The sequence below is a fragment of the Scomber japonicus genome, chromosome 4 (assembly GCF_027409825.1).
Source record: "Scomber japonicus isolate fScoJap1 chromosome 4, fScoJap1.pri, whole genome shotgun sequence".
In the NCBI taxonomy this organism is placed as follows: domain Eukaryota; kingdom Metazoa; phylum Chordata; class Actinopteri; order Scombriformes; family Scombridae; genus Scomber; species Scomber japonicus.
The window spans coordinates 11,195,823-11,211,694 of record NC_070581.1 but is presented as its reverse complement, the minus strand read 5'-3'; the positions used below and the strand labels follow the sequence as shown (position 1 = coordinate 11,211,694).

Sequence of the window (15,872 nt, the reverse complement as noted above, 5' to 3'; positions counted from 1 at the left end):
GGTCATTACTCAAAAAATGTTATGTATTACACAGTACTGGTTACTTTGTTAAAAAGCGTTACTATACTTAATTACTCCCTGTGACATTAATTTTGTGCTACTTCATGGCAACACCTGTGCTGTCATGTAAAAATAAACATATCAACAAATAAAATAATATGGGTGTTGACCATCATAACACCATGTTGTACAAATAATAACCACTTCAATATAATATATATACAACCTGTTTCTACTTGGAGTCAGCACAAGACTGGCCAGCTGAGATTCCACTGTACAAACGAGCAACACACAAGTTTTGGCTGCTTGGTTTGGGTCAGCAGACACTCAGCTTGAGCATCAATGTGGGTTTGTGAGTGTTTCTATTAGCTTTGTGTTAACATGAGAGGTCAGGCAATTGTTGCACAAGCGTGCATGAAAAGCACCTTTGATTATTATTATTATATCCGCCCAATTTATACATAATAATCACAGAGCTTATATAACACAAGTAACATGTGTTTGTTCAGTAACTGTAATGTGATTACTGTATGTAGACACTGTAATGCGTTACATTACTGTGTTACAGATAATTGTAATGTGATAATCACAATACTGTTGGCATGTAGCAGATATAGAAGTGATAGTATAGTCAATGTGCAGGCAGCATTGTACAGACGTGCAGACAGTGAGGCCACAGAGAGATTCATCACCTGTGATGGCAGCTACCAATGATTATATGTCAACGAGCACATTTATTAATATCAAGAATAGGTCAAGCCTTGAGTTATATTTCCGTGGAGCCCAAAAAAATGGCTCTGCTCAATGGCCCATGGGCATTTGCCCTCTTATGTAGTACTTTGATGAGCTATTCAAAACACCAAACACTTCATTAAACAGCTGAATGAAGTAGAATATGATCTTAGTCTCAATTAATTGGTTTCATTGTGTGCCAATGTTGTACTTTTTTTTTTTACAGCATGGCTTTCTTTTTAAAACTTTGTAAACTATTGTAAAATGGTGAAGACTGCTGAGAAGAGTAACGTCTAAGCTTTATGATCATAAGGAACCACATTGTAAAATAGGCAACTACAATAGGTCCTGAGCATACAGTCAAATATTTGCCCAAAAAATAAATTAGCTTGACAAAATTACTGATAATGGTCCCTTTTAAGACAATCAGCCATTCACAGCCCGCCATATGTAATATTCAGCAAGTCAGGACTCAGACATTAGCTTTTTAAAATGCTCACAACTAACTTCAAAGGTTTAGCATATTAATGTTATAGAATATGTAGATACACTTGGCAAAATTTAGCATACTGTTGATGGTGAAGGCAGCATATTACGTTAACATAAACATAAACTTGTCTAGAAGTGTAAAAAACAACTTGATCCAAATACATTACAATAAAATAATACCAGTACTGAATAGTTAAACCTGCAGGTTAAGAAGTTTAGCTTTTAGATGGAGTATGACCTTTTGCTTCCATGCAATGTCTACAACAGGGGGCCTGTCAACTAATCTCCAATGACCTTTTCCTTTCAGTGATTCTGACAACTTGGTCTTGTCATATTCCATCAACATGCCGCTCACTCCACATGCAACTTTAAAGGAGAGCTGGTCTTTCAATGTAACACTGAGTATTAATGCTAGATTTTAATTATCCAACTAAGTATAAAACAAAATAAAATGTATCAACAGGCTACTTGTCTTCAGTTCACAACTTATAAAAATAAGGGTATTCTCTGAGAGGGTGGAAAGAGGATTTATTAAAGTAAGGACATGTTCAAAAAGCTGTACATGAATCAGAAATGTTAACATTCGTTGGCAGGCAACAATTTAAGATGCCCCCAAAAATCAAAGCGCTGTAGAGTGTTGTTGTAATCGTTAGCTTTTCTGTGCTCTTTCTAATTAATTCATTTTGTTGCATGTTGGAAATTTCCCTCAATGTTAATAGTTTAAATGACTTAATGTAGCATGTAAATGAGTGTAAACATCCTAGGTTCTCCACAACATGGCTACCAAATGACAGTCAAGTTGCTGATGTCTTGGGGAAGGTCGGTCTTTGACGGATAGACAACCTTCAGGTTCCCGTCTTGGTCGACTGTTCGGACCTGCTGGACTATCAGTTCACTGGAGGTCTCGTTGCCGGTGGCCGGCTCTGGTGGGCCGCTCCCCTCCCCGTCTGACCCCGCCTCCTCTCCATGCTCGGCCGTGAACTTGTTCAACTCTGCCATTTTCTGTCATGGAGCAAAACATAACCATTAAAAAAGGATCTGTTGTTGTGTTTGAATATTCATATGATCATTGAAGAAGGACTGACAGGTACTGGTCATTTAATTTAAACAGCAAGGGAAATGGAGGGTATTAGAATAGATCCTGCACTTATTGCAGCATGCAGTGATAAATGATGAAAATACTGACAGCTAAATATAATTTTAAAAAGAAATCCCAGAATGAGCCAAATTTTGATAAAATCTCATAAATGTTGGATGTAGGCTAAAAACAAACCTGCTTTTAAAGAAATCCTACTTTAAAAACAACACAATTATCAAGATCATCTATGAGTGACAGAGCATATATGAGTGAGATAATGTCTTCATGTTGTTTTAGATTTCACATATATAGCCTTGGACCCAGGCTCATTTTAACACATAATGATGTTATGCCAAAACTATGATTTTTAAAAAAAAGGTGCAATAAACTACTAATCTTTTATTTAATGAGAAAGAAAAAAGGGAAGCATGAGAGGAAAGGGGAAAACATACTATAATCAGAGCGTCCATAACATCTTTACAGGTCTGCAGGCTGGTTGCACTCGTCACCTCCAAGAACAACTCTTTGGTTGACTTCTTAATCTGTGAAGTACAATCAATCAGTTCATCATGCAAATATTTCTGTTGTATCCTGGAAAGATACAGATGCAGATTGTGGTCTATAATAATAATATATAATAATCATCATCAGGAATTCTGATTTATGGTAGGACACATTTAAGATAACCAGAAAGAAAATGTGCACACACATACACACACACACCTTGGTTTTCTCACTGTTGGTTATGGGTGGGAATGAGATCACATGTCCCTCTGCGTCCACTAGGCAGGGATAGAGAGCTTTCCCTTGCAGAAGCTGCAGATATCTATGAAAAGTAAAACAGTTAGGAGATTAGTTGATGCAGAACAGATGACCTTTAGATAACTTAAAAAATAATAAGACTGAACTCTGGAGCAACTGACAGCTTTCAGTAAAGATTCTCATATTAGCAGGTTTCACTCAGTGTGTGTGTTCCTGTCAAGTAGCTGTTTAATCTTCCTGCACTTTAGTTTAAGCACACAGTGATTCAACAACCCCAGATAAAAAGATATTGACTGTATCGATGAGCCACGCCATCATAACCAACTATTAAAATATCATGTAATTATAGCAGTAGATCAATAATGTTTTAAATCAATGTTTGTTCATTAAACACTGAGGAGGAACTACATCAGGCTAACATACTTATACTGCCCTCCTGTGTTCAAACAAAAACAAAACTCATACAGACATCTTACATGCTACTCTAATGTAAAATGTGTCACTTGCTGCATTTTCTTTTTTCTTTTAAATATCACCTTATAAAGTGTCTATGAGGTTTTAATAAAATTGTCCTTTTACTCAAGTCTGCAGTTAACTAATGAGCATCTTATGAACCATTTTCCCCAACAGAGATAAAACTTGTGCTGTAAAGTATGAAAGCGTCATATGTTGCACTGACTTGTGGAGGCCAGTTACGTTCTGCCTCTTCTTCTGCTTCCTCAGCTCGTCAGCTTCAAGCTGAAGATGTCTTATCAGCTCCAAGGCTGTCATTTCCTTCCGACCCAGTGGCACAACCTAACAGATATCATATTCTTGTGTGAAATTCAAAGGACCACACAGCAAACAAGCATAAAACTCAACACTTTTAAGAACTTCAATAAAATTGTTACTGCTTGTCTGACTGAATATAATGAACATCAACAACAATCATTCTCATTCTCTCAATCGTTAGCATACCTTCAGCTCAGTCGGTGGCTTGACATCATACACCAAGGGACCTTTGAGAAGCTGCACATCGTGAGTCGCAATGGTTGCTGTGGTCCTTCTACCACAGATGTCATCATGGAGCTTTGTCTAGAAAAAACACCAGAAGAGTCTTTATAGTGACCACCGGGGCTGGGTATTGGTACTCAAAATAACCGAAATAAATCGATGCCAAGTAGTATCATCAAACAATACCTCCCATCAATTCTTTTAGCATCTAGAGCTAGAAAATATGACTATTTGTATGGATTTGCTCACAGCCAATCACCACATGCGTTCTTTGATTTAATGCGATGGGTATGGAATGAAGTACTCAGTTGGTATCGGTATCACTTTAAGGGTACTTGGATTGGTGCTGGTATTGTAATTTTTTAAACGATACCCAGCCCTAATGTCCAACCTGCACTCTTGTTGTTAGTCATACACCATTAACTTGGTCTGTTGATGATGTGTGTGTGTGTGAAGGCTTTCACATTACCTGAGCCATCAGGAACCGCTTGAGAGCATTCCCAGGCTTTAGGTTCATCCCTCTGACCACGCAGCACACCAAGTATGGTCGGACATCCTTCACTTCTGCGCTCACTTGGACTGTGAGTGCTGTAGAAGAATCTGAAACATGGAGGACCCTCACCACCATCTTATTCAGTTCATCCACCTCATCTTGTTCATCTGCCACCTTGTCCTTCTTCTTCCTCTGCTGTTGCTTCTTTCTTTTGTCAGTACTGCCTGCGTCATCCTCTCCCTGTCTTGCTTTTTTTTTTCCTCTGAGGTAGTCGAGGATGGACTTGGTCTGACAACCGTTGACCATCTTCTCCAGGCGCTTGTCATTCAATTTGTTGCCTTTGAAGTTGATCTCCTTTAGCTTGGGGCAGTCGCTCAGATCAGGAGGGATCTCCTTCAGCTTGTTGTTTGAGAGATCCAGCACCTGGGGAAGCAGGCATGAGGAGAACCAAACAAAGTACATGAGTTAGGTTAGGCACTCTGTAAAAAAAATCACCTACCCCTAAAGTTTTAAGACATACTACAACAAGAATATATTACACTTACAGGTGCAACAGTATACGTGTTCAGCCTCGCTAGATTTCAGCAAACAGCTATCTGCTATGTAAAGATATAGTGGAGTAATGGCATCCTGAGCAGAGAATGAAGTCACACTCCTCAGTGTATGTTGTAACGCCAGCTTCTATGTCCTTTGTTTTGATAGCCGACATGGCCACGCGTGCTTATGAGTCCCTCTATGTACTCCCAGTATCCATTTTCAACATGGCAGCTGAGTCACAAACTGTCTCATATTACAGCTACAGTAAATATGTTTCTGAAAACATCTGAAGTGAGAAATAGGCCTAGTTGGACAGTTTTACCTATGTTTCGTGAGATGTCCCCCCCCCCCCCCCCCCCAAACTTTAATGAGTAAAAGACGCACTCATTTCTTTAGGTATGAGATGCTGGTGCTCTAATGTGACTAAAATGTCGTATATTGTACCCTTAAGCTGGCACAGATACATTACTTGCCATCCTCTGTTCACTCATTTGACAATTGAATTCTACATTATATTTTAGAAAATATGGGAACCAATTTATGTATAATTTAAGATATTCAACAAAAATACTGACAGATCCTCTTAAATTCAGCATAACTTTGATCCACCTAGGAACTATTATCTGTAACATAACCAGTTAAACAGTGGTTACTCCCTTTGTGGTTATCAGAATGGATCAATTAATATGGGCATTAGAGCTTAATTGAAAATTGTGATCTTAAGTCGTGTTGTATTGCTTTTATAGTGTTATAGTGTGAGCCTTAACAGGTTAAGGGATGAATTTGGGCCCACCTTCAGAGCAGCTAGGACGTGAATATCTCCACTCAGCTCTTCCAGGATGTTATCAGATGCGACCAGGCTGCTGAGGAGGTCCAGTTTCTCCGAGTACAGATCAGCTGGGAAGCTGGTGATGCGATTCTTGGAGATGTTGATGTTGGAGAGCTTGGTGCACTGGCTCAGTCCCTCCGGCAGGACCTCCAGGTTGTTACAGCTTACATTAAACGTGTTCAGCTCCTTTAATTGGGTAATACTCTCTGGTAAAACCGTGAGGTTATTAACTGAGAGGTCCAGGACCTTCAGGGACTTGAGGTTGCCGATGACATTCGGGAAGGAGGCGAGTTTGTTCCTGCAAAGGATAAGGCTTTGAAGGTTTGTCAGATGCTGGATGTCTTCGTGGATCTCTGTCAAACTCGGGCACTGGCTGACTTCCAGATAATTGAGCAGTTTGAGGGAGTAGATAGTAGAGGTGAGCCCCCCATCGCAGGAGACCCTTTTGTCTACAGTGGGACCCTGCAAAACCAACTCACGTCTCTTCTCTGTCGCCGCTTTTTCTACTTCTGGCCATTTCTTTAAGTCGTCCATGCTGTTGAGAGGCTTGTCAATCTCACCGAGGCAGTCAAATACACGACCTCCGCTTTCAGTTTTCAAAATAAATTGTTTTAATTTCGTTTATCACGTTACTAAAGATATGACGGAGCTGTCTGCCCCATATAGACCAGAACCAAACAATTATTAGTTTGCCCCAATACACTTTTAATGTAATACAATTACAATCATTGTTGAATCCCCATTACACCCCTACCCCACTATCATCAAACAAACAATCAATGGGTCTGCTATTAAAATAGTATAAATACTAATAACCCCAATTATAGTAGCTTACAGGGCATACATGAAAAACAAGCTATTACAGAGACAACAAACTAGCAAGTAAGTAAGTAAACGAAATGAACAAAGAATTATAATACAATGAAATGTGACTTCAGTAACGTGGAAAGGTCAAAACTACCCAGACAAACTTCAGTTATTATTTGTTTGTTTGTACAGTTATTTTTTGGAGTACGATTTTGTGTTTAAAATCATGATGTATCGCTGCAATATTGTAAGAGCCCAAATAAGGCATAGATAAGTGTTATCCCTTTATTATTTTACTTCCTGTGCCAACGCTAATTGCTCTCCTCGCTTCGCTATATTTTTTCTCCTAGGATGGCGAAGTCATGACCCGCCTTATTGTGCCTCTGATTGCTTTACCCTGATATTGTGCCCTAATTCTACCCAATCCCACTCCTCGTGCCTAAATCTAACCAATCCAACTAACGAAAGCAACATGGCAATCGGGGGCAGAGTAGGGCGGGTCATTCTCGTAATCCTAGGGAAAAAATGCTACTGGTCCACCCCGACGACCAGGAAGAAGCCGTTAAAAAAACGTATTTTTAATATTTATCGACACAATTATTGCTGCAAGATTAAGTTTAAACATACTATAACCAAAGGTGTGCCTCGTTGAAAGTTGGCTTGAACAAAAACTGCTGAAGTCAAAAAAATGGGGCACACACCTACGAAACTACATTAACCATCATCCATTGCGACCGACAACATTCTTACTATTGCGCATGTGCTCGCTGGGTTGTTGTCATCGGTGGTTATGGAGATGAGATGGAACTACGAGCTGTCAACATTACGGGGATGTTCGTGGTACGATGTCTTTGATATACACCCAAGAAAACTTCTATGTACTTTAAATTGTGTACCAACAGAAAGGTATGACAAACTGAGTGACAGTTGTCAGGTCATTTATCATATTTCAGCAAGTAAAAATACCCAAACATACTGTAAGACTAGCCACGTTGGTGGAGTAGTGAACAGTTAGCTAATACCCCCGCCTGACATGTTCAAGTCATAAAGAAAGGCTTGTCTGTCCTGTGTAAGATGCTGATTATGTCAAGTCCACGATTCTTTTTTCCGAAGAGCACTATTACTAAAACCTTTATGCAGTAAAACAAACTGGCCGTTTAATATATTCTCTCTTATTAATGGAAAAATTCCAACAAATCTTTAATCTCCACTTCTACTAGGAACGCTTACTAGTTAGCTGAGCATTACACGGTCAAAACAAGTGAAGTGACTTTATGAATTGTATAAGTAAATATTCATATCCTCTTACTGTAAGTAGTGGAGATGAGCAAAGAGCTGTGACAGTTCTCTCTTCTTAGAACATGGTTGGGAGATTTTTCAATACAGGTGCCTGTATGATATACCTGCATTTCTGTACTGATAGAACTGCTAATACTGTATACTATACATTTTTTCAACTCTTATATAAACAAATATTACAAATATAACCATTTGATATTATAAATATATTTTTTATCCAAAAAAGTAGCCAAAGTTCTAAAATATGAAGTGCTGTCAGAACACAAGCATAATTTTTAAAGCTAAATTTCGCAAAGACTGTGAATCTGACAAGACATCCACATCCGTCAGTTTTACAGTTTCCTGTCTTTGATGACAAGGCCACTTTCAAAAGAGTATTGAGGTTTGATAAGCAGACCTAAAGAGAATGCAGTTTCTGAAATTGATAACATGCACAAACTTACAGTTAGTTTTGCCACTATTCAGTATAATGCCAGTCTGACTCTGGAAGTTGCAGATGTTTGTAAATGCATATTGGATTCTGTAGCCCTAGAAAGTAAATGTTTACTTGCCCTAGACATAATCTTTACATTCATCATAGTTAATAAGTGAATTTCTTTGCAGAATAGACACAGTTGCTTGTTTCTGTACTTTCAGTGTCCATTAGAGGGATGCCCAGAAAGATAGGATTCATTGTGGTCAGCTCTTCAAGTCATGAGGACAACTTCAGTGCAAAGGAGCTCATGGTCCATGCACCGACAGTCAATGGGTGGAGATCCAGCAGGTACACCAACAAAGTGCTTCACTTTTATAACCACAATCTTTTCCTATAAAAGATGAGCTTGGTTCTCGGTTCACATGCATCCATGTCTGACGCGCTCCAGCCCTGTCAAAAGGTGACCATAAAATCCAAACACTTCTCTCCTCTGGTTCAAGATATTTATTTCCAAAAACGTACGTGTTTCATGTTTCTTACCACAGCATGGAGTGACAGACAGTTCAAATCAGTTAATTTGTCTCTTTTCCATCTGTTCAAAACAAAACAAAAAAAACAACACTAGCAACGCTAATATATCACAGGTGCTGCAGTCACCTGTCTATAAAGAGGAGGCGGAGGTGAGAAATGGCATCAATTATGCATAGCCATGTCAGCGTCAAATAATCAAAATTAGCAATAATAATAATAATTATTGTTATCAATTCAACTCATAATTCAAAGCAGAATATTTCATGTTCATATCTCATAACTAATCAGATAAATAATAATAGTAAAGCCAGAGTTAATATATGGTATCTTAGTGATTTTACTAAAGATACAGACACATTCCTGCTATCTCTATAGCCATGAGCTTTATTATTATATTATCAGAATGTGCTTCAAAAAATAATTGTGAACATAGACTTGATGTCCTCTAGAGCTGCAAAAACAATATACAAGATTTTCTGAGAGGTGGTTTCTTTTAGATGGCTCACAAATGAGTTTTCTTCTCTTTGAGGAACTCATTCTTCTGTGTATAAAATGTTCCACAGGCTTTGCCCCTATCCTCAGCACATCACCCTCCAGCTGGTGGAGAGATGTAGGGTAAGGAAACTGCAGCTGCTGGCCCACCAGTACCTTATCCCAGCCAAGGTGGAGTTCCACATTGGAGACAGCCTCCCTGAAACCAGCACCCCAGGGTTCCCGGGGCAGCTTCGCAGGCTCGGGTAAGACTGCAGACTAGACTTGGCCCAATCTGAGCTGTTGCCTTTTTAGTGTTTTAACTAGAAATTCACATCAGGGGTAATTAAGTGTCTATACAGTATCTCATCACAGAGGAGTTGATAAAGTAGCACTGTGCTCTCACCACACAGGTATGTGTCTTTATCGGATAATGAGAAGACAGCTTTCAAAGCTCGAGAGCTGAAATCAGTCCATGTAGACGCCATCGGAACGTACCTGAGAATAACCTTCCATGGGAACCATGTCAACCGGCACAATCACTACAATCAGGTACTTTTAAGGAGCGTTGAAAGGCTTAGTTAGATATCATAATATATAATATATATAATATCAATTACTTGATAGATATACAATGACTTAAAATAAATGATTTGCTTTTTTCCTTCCACTTAATTTCCTTGTGAATTGGATACTTTTATGTTTTTCATTATTGATCAGACATAGCAAGAGACCACAGTGTGTGGTGACACATTTAAAGGCAGTCTTTTCCAGATTTGTAGAAGTGATTTAGATTTTTTTCATTCTTAAATTCAGTTCCAAGTACCAATGTCAAAAAACCCTGTTTTTAAACTCAAAGGATAAAGCTGGAGTTATTCTTAGTTTTGTTGTAGAAAAGACCCAAACTAACCATGTCTAATTCTGTTCTCAGTACCCCATTTGGTCCTACTGAAGATGCTGATCTTTCAAAATCGGCCTCATCCTAAAACAGCTAGGCACTCTAGTTTCTAGCAAATATCACTCAAACAGCAGTAAATACTGTATTTGTTGAGGACTATTTTCTGAGGTGGATAAATACACATTTGGTGTCTAGTGAGTATTTGCTGCAGGAGGACAGTGTCTGTGGGATTGACTCAAAATTAAAAACATAATGAAGGCACATCACCTTTTATTTCACCTACACCTATGGTAGTAGGGTCATTTATTGGCAGAAAGAAAAAACAGAGAATATCACCACCTTGTCCTTTAAACTAGTAAAACAGTTCCACTATTAACCTCCCACTACTCACCCATTTATCATATGCATTGATTTTGTGTATCGCTCACCTCACCAACATCTGTTTATGATTTCAGGTTGCTTTGGTTGCCATTAATGTTCTGGGAGATTCTTTGGATGGCAATGCTTTTAACACAATTGTAAGTGAGCACTCTCTCATCACCCATCATTGAACTTACATTTGCACAGCAGTGGGTGGTGCTGTTGCACTGAGATATTGTAGACATCTCTCTGTCATCAGCCATTCAGAGTGGGGTTGATTGATGTTTCATCATCCATCACTGACATTGAAGTCACTATGATATTTTGAACTTTTGGCATGTTAAAATGAGGAAAATAGATCAAATAATATTCATCAGATATTGTACATCATTCATTTATTCCTCATAAAACACATTCCTTTTATTACTATTTGCTATGTGTAAAGTTGTACATTTCTTGATTTTTCAAGTTTTTATTATTATAATACTTGTAGGTGGCTGAAGATGGACAAATAATATGAGTACCTGCACAGTATGATCCAAATCCAGTACAATAGTCTTAAACAAGAGAAAGAGCTGTTGAGACTATGTCAGAAGGTTTTTTAGTTCAACTTACCTGTAAGTTTTGAGCTAGTGTTTGATGGTGTTGTTGTATTAGATAATTTGTACATCACTTATGTATAAGACACTCTATGCACTGTATACATACGTACATGTTTACCTGAATTGTATGTGTGTGTGTGTGTGTATATGTGTCAGGAATGTAGTAATGAGACACAAGGGGAAGGTAGTATGTAATCACACAGGAGGCCTTTAGTTTAGCCAGTGTAATCAGATAGTCCTGCAGATGGACAGCTCCTGGAGTAGAGAGAGCACCTTAAAACACACACACACACACACACACACAGACACACACTTGCACACACAGACACAGAGACATGGAAAGACACGGACACAGACTCGCACAGATTCCAGTGAACAGGCTGTGCATTGTTGCTCCACTAATCCGACTCTGAGCACAGCAGTGATCCTGCCTGGAGGGTTGGCTAGAACTCGTTCTGTTATATCTGTTCTATGGGTGGGAGTTATGTTTGTCCTGTGGTGGGACACTGTGGTGTGGACACAGGCTGAAAGCTTGTGCTGCTTTAAAGGGTTGGTTCACAAAAATTCCGGGGGAAAAAACACATTTTTCTCACTTATCTCTAGAGGTGTGCAGCCATGCAGGTAGTTTCAGTCTCATTTGTCCAGATTCTGAGATATCCACTTCTTAGATTTCTGCCGAACCAGAACTGTCACAAATATGTTGAAGTTGCCTTCATGGACCTCATAAACCCTCTATCATGATAGTAAACTGTTGTGTGGAGGTAATCAGTCTCTAGACTTCAAATGATGTTTATGAAATATGATCTAATATTTCATTTTGAGACTAATGTAGTTTTTAGACTTTTATTCTACCTTGTTGTTATTCATGTGGTGTTACTGCCCTAGATAGCAGGGTAATACTCAACCATTGTATCAGCGTAATTCAGTTCAGTTATTCTTCTCTCTCGCTCTCTAATTTAATAAGTGGTTGATTAACTTTTGAATCCATCCTCAGTTATTTCATTATTAACAAATATTATTTTCAGTATTTATTTAAATTTTAGTCTATTTCTAAATCAATTGCTCAGATGGAGGTATTATTATTATTTTTTAGATATTGTAGTTGTAGTAATAGTTGTGTAACAACTATAGTTCTATTAAACAATTAAGGTTTTATTTTTGACTGCAGCCATGGGTTATAGTTTCATTGACATTTTTTTAGTTCTTACTTTGAAATGCCAAGTTTTTCATACAGGCTATTTTTAGCGTACAAAATACTATTGGGTGGTATTATTATATTTCTGAAACACACATTGGGTTTGTAACTTAGATGAACTGACTGTTTAACATGTGTATGGTGACCTTCAGTATATTCAAGTGTTGTTTGTTGGCATTAGAAAGCAAAAAACATCAAATCTAATCTGTGTCAATGACTAATGAAGACAGTGTTATATTGTCAGATCACTTAATTTACACTGGGTTAGTTACACATTATGTCAGTTAACAGTTCAGACTAAATTCATCATTCCTTACTATGATTCATCACTAAATGTTTTATTTATCCCAGTAATGTTTCACTATCTAAAATGGTGAGTTATGAAAACATATTTGGCTTCTTTCTGCCCTCTTTCTTGTTCTTGTGTACTTGTCCTGTTACAGGCCCTCAGGAAGTGGTGCACTATTGTGCTCAGAAATGTGTCCTCTGCTACTCATAAAATACTGCATGTTATCTTGTTTGACACTTATGTCACCGGTAGACACTGTTAACAGCGATAGAGAAGTCATTCAGGCTGATCCTCACTTTTGAAAAGGGCAGTGTTAAGGTCAATTAAGGTAAAGGGGAAGCTGAGGGTCACTTTAAAGCTGATGGAATTAGAAAAAAATAGTATGTGGAAGTAGTAGAGAGTAGAGTATATATGCACGTGTCTGTAATTTGTCCATCTGTTTACCCCCAGCCAAGCAGAGAGCAGCTGATCGAACACTACCTCAACAGTACTCAGCTGGAGACGGCCTTGGACACGACCTTCATGGGGTGAGGCTCGGCCATTGAACCCTGGTTTCTTTGTGTTGTCACAATAACACTGTTCAACAAAGCCATTTTGTCTGGAAGCCAACCAATAAGGCATTCAAGGTCACTTGCATTGGACGACAATGCAGGTGGTGGTCTGTGCGAAGAGGAAAACACATTTCGAAATAGTTTTTTTTTCCTTTTCTTTTCTTTCTTTTTTTAATATCAACCCCCAAGGGACATTTCACCTCAGGGTCTCACTCCTTGGGAGGTTGGTCAGTGTTTTTCCCCTTTGATCAGAAGTTGCACAATGCCTAACCCATTTAACTGATATTGAACATGTTTCATAGTCTAACACACTCGCACTTAACAGTACGATGTCCTTGTGTAAAAAAAACAAAAACATTTTAGTGTTTCAGTTTTCTTTCATGTCTTAATTGTGTCTTCTGGAAATGACACTGATCATTTTGTATCTTTGTGTTCTGTCTCGCACCCAGCAAATGTGAGTCCATATCCACTCTGGATGACCTGGCCTTCGACATGTACCAGGATCCAGAAGTGGCTCACATCATTCGTCTCCTGGACCAAAAAAAACAGGACATGGTTCGCCAGGAGAAATACGAGCAGGCTAAGAACCTGAAGCAGGCCATCGCTGACCTGCAAAAGGTACAGTAGCTGCTGTGAGGCAGCTGGGTGACTACAATACACTGACACCAAATATTTGCTCACTTGGTTGACCAGTATACAACACAAATACCAAGATGTGTTCTCACTCCAGTGTGAGGTAACTCTGACATGCTCACAGTCTGAAGAAGTCTTGGAACAATTCATATTTAAGGCCTTCAAAAGACCAAAAGAAGTTTCGGCTTCAGAGGCGTTGGTAGGCACGTTTGACTAGAAGATTGGACAGAGCCAGGTTAACTGCTTTCTTGTGGTCCCAGTCATTTTACTAAACTAAACTAAACTAAGTATAGCACCTCCTTGCTCTCCATAATGAAAACAGAAACATGAGAGCCATATTGATTTTATTTGTTGACTCTCAGAACGAAAATGAATAAGAACATTGTCCAAAATGTCAAACTATTGGTTTAAGCCACTTGACCTTCCAGAATAGTTTTGTTTTACAGATTTTGCACTTCATTCAAACTTTCTGTTAAGAATATTTTCCCCCACAGCTGGAATCTAAACTGCCATTTTTTAATCTGAAGAGCTGTAGCTGAAAAGTTGAACCAGTTATATTTTCGTAAAGGTATTATAAGGTTGGACTTTGGTATTTGCATGGTAATATTAATGAAGTTTAGAGTATGTGTCTTTGTTTCAGTATAAACAAGGAGTATGCAAACACACCAAAGTTTAGAGTATGTGTCTTTATTTCAGTACAAACAAGGAGTATGCAAACACAGAAATTTAGAGTATGTGTCTTTGTTTCAGTACAAACAAAGACATATATGTAAACACACAAAAGCAAACATGCTACATATCCTTTGAGGTAATTGGCAATAGAAAGGCAATAGATGTTGACAAGAATTTTTGGTAAAATACTGAAATCCCAATTTCTAGTACTAAACTCTATTCTTGACTGGACCATTTTTTGGCTTATAGCTGATGTTGGCATCTCCCGAGAACTTCCTCCCTGTTCTTCAGTTTTCAGATTTCCTATAGTTAAAATACAGATTGGCTGTTATTAGTGATTAACATTTTTTTATTTTCATTATTTCAACAATAACAATAATAACAGTAACCCCCACCCTCCACCCCCAACAAACAAAAAAAATAATAAAAATAACAAAAATGTTTAAAAATTGGAATAAAATAAGTAAAAATAAAGAGTTAAATAAACTAGGGTAAAATAGATTAAAACAGATAGCAGAAAAGTAAAATAAAAGATTTAGTTTAATAAAAACTGGACTAATGCTAGGTTAAGAGAGGTTAAGAGATTAAAAGACAAAAGAAATAGACGAATACAATTGATGAGAAGATAAAACTATAAAATGATAATAATAAAATAGTGTAAAATAAAGTAGACAAAATAAAAGATTAAAAAAACAATCAAACATCAAAAACAAACACAAGAAAAACTAAAAAGACTATAAACTATTAAATAATTAATCAAAAGCCAGGTTGAACAGGTGGGTTTCCTTTTAAAAATGTTCACACTTTCAGCTGTTGTCAGATCCTCAGGCAGTCTGGTCCAGCAGCTCGTAGCATAATAACTAAAAGCTGTCTTTCCGTAGGTTTTAGTTTTGGAACAGCTAAAAGATTCCTGCCTGAGGAGCTGTGCTGGTTCGTGCACTGTCAGAAATTGTGATAAATATGCTGGTGCTAAACCATGAAGTGCTTTAAAAACAAGTAAAAGAATTTTAAAATCAATACGAAAGCTAACTCTCCTTCTGGTCCCGGTCAGCACTCCAGCTATAGAGTTTTAAATCAGTTATAGCTGATTTTTAAAAAAATGTGTATTATTTTTTACAGGTATCCAGGGTTATATCACCATTGTTTGTAACAGTAGTTGTTAAACATTGTTCAGATTCCTGTTACTGACCTCCTTTGTGTACAGTGTTACCATGCTGACCATGAATACTTAATAAG

General features: G+C 38.0%; 2 protein-coding genes across 2 annotated transcripts in view; one reads left to right on the top strand and one right to left on the bottom strand.

Moving 5' to 3' along the window:
- Positions 1 to 1,739: 1,739 nt before the first annotated feature.
- On the bottom strand, positions 1,740 to 6,460 carry lrrc47 (leucine rich repeat containing 47). The gene is made up of 7 exons (XM_053317120.1): positions 5,878 to 6,460; positions 4,524 to 4,970; positions 4,019 to 4,135; positions 3,741 to 3,856; positions 3,023 to 3,125; positions 2,752 to 2,841; positions 1,740 to 2,223 (listed from the first exon to the last, which is right to left on the bottom strand). Exons 1-7 carry the CDS (start codon positions 6,445 to 6,447, stop codon positions 2,002 to 2,004), a joined length of 1,665 nt encoding a protein of 554 aa, XP_053173095.1. The 5' UTR covers positions 6,448 to 6,460; the 3' UTR covers positions 1,740 to 2,001.
- Positions 6,461 to 7,526: 1,066 nt separating this feature from the next.
- cep104 (centrosomal protein 104) overlaps positions 7,527 to 15,872 on the top strand; it is a 30,850-nt gene continuing 22,504 nt past the window's right edge. Inside the window, exons 1-7 of the mRNA XM_053317119.1 lie at positions 7,527 to 7,560; positions 8,656 to 8,782; positions 9,529 to 9,702; positions 9,850 to 9,988; positions 10,790 to 10,852; positions 13,231 to 13,307; positions 13,781 to 13,949. Coding sequence (XP_053173094.1) covers positions 8,670 to 8,782; positions 9,529 to 9,702; positions 9,850 to 9,988; positions 10,790 to 10,852; positions 13,231 to 13,307; positions 13,781 to 13,949 — 735 coding nt within the window. The 5' untranslated portion in view covers positions 7,527 to 7,560; positions 8,656 to 8,669. The remainder of the gene's footprint in view (positions 7,561 to 8,655; positions 8,783 to 9,528; positions 9,703 to 9,849; positions 9,989 to 10,789; positions 10,853 to 13,230; positions 13,308 to 13,780; positions 13,950 to 15,872) is intronic.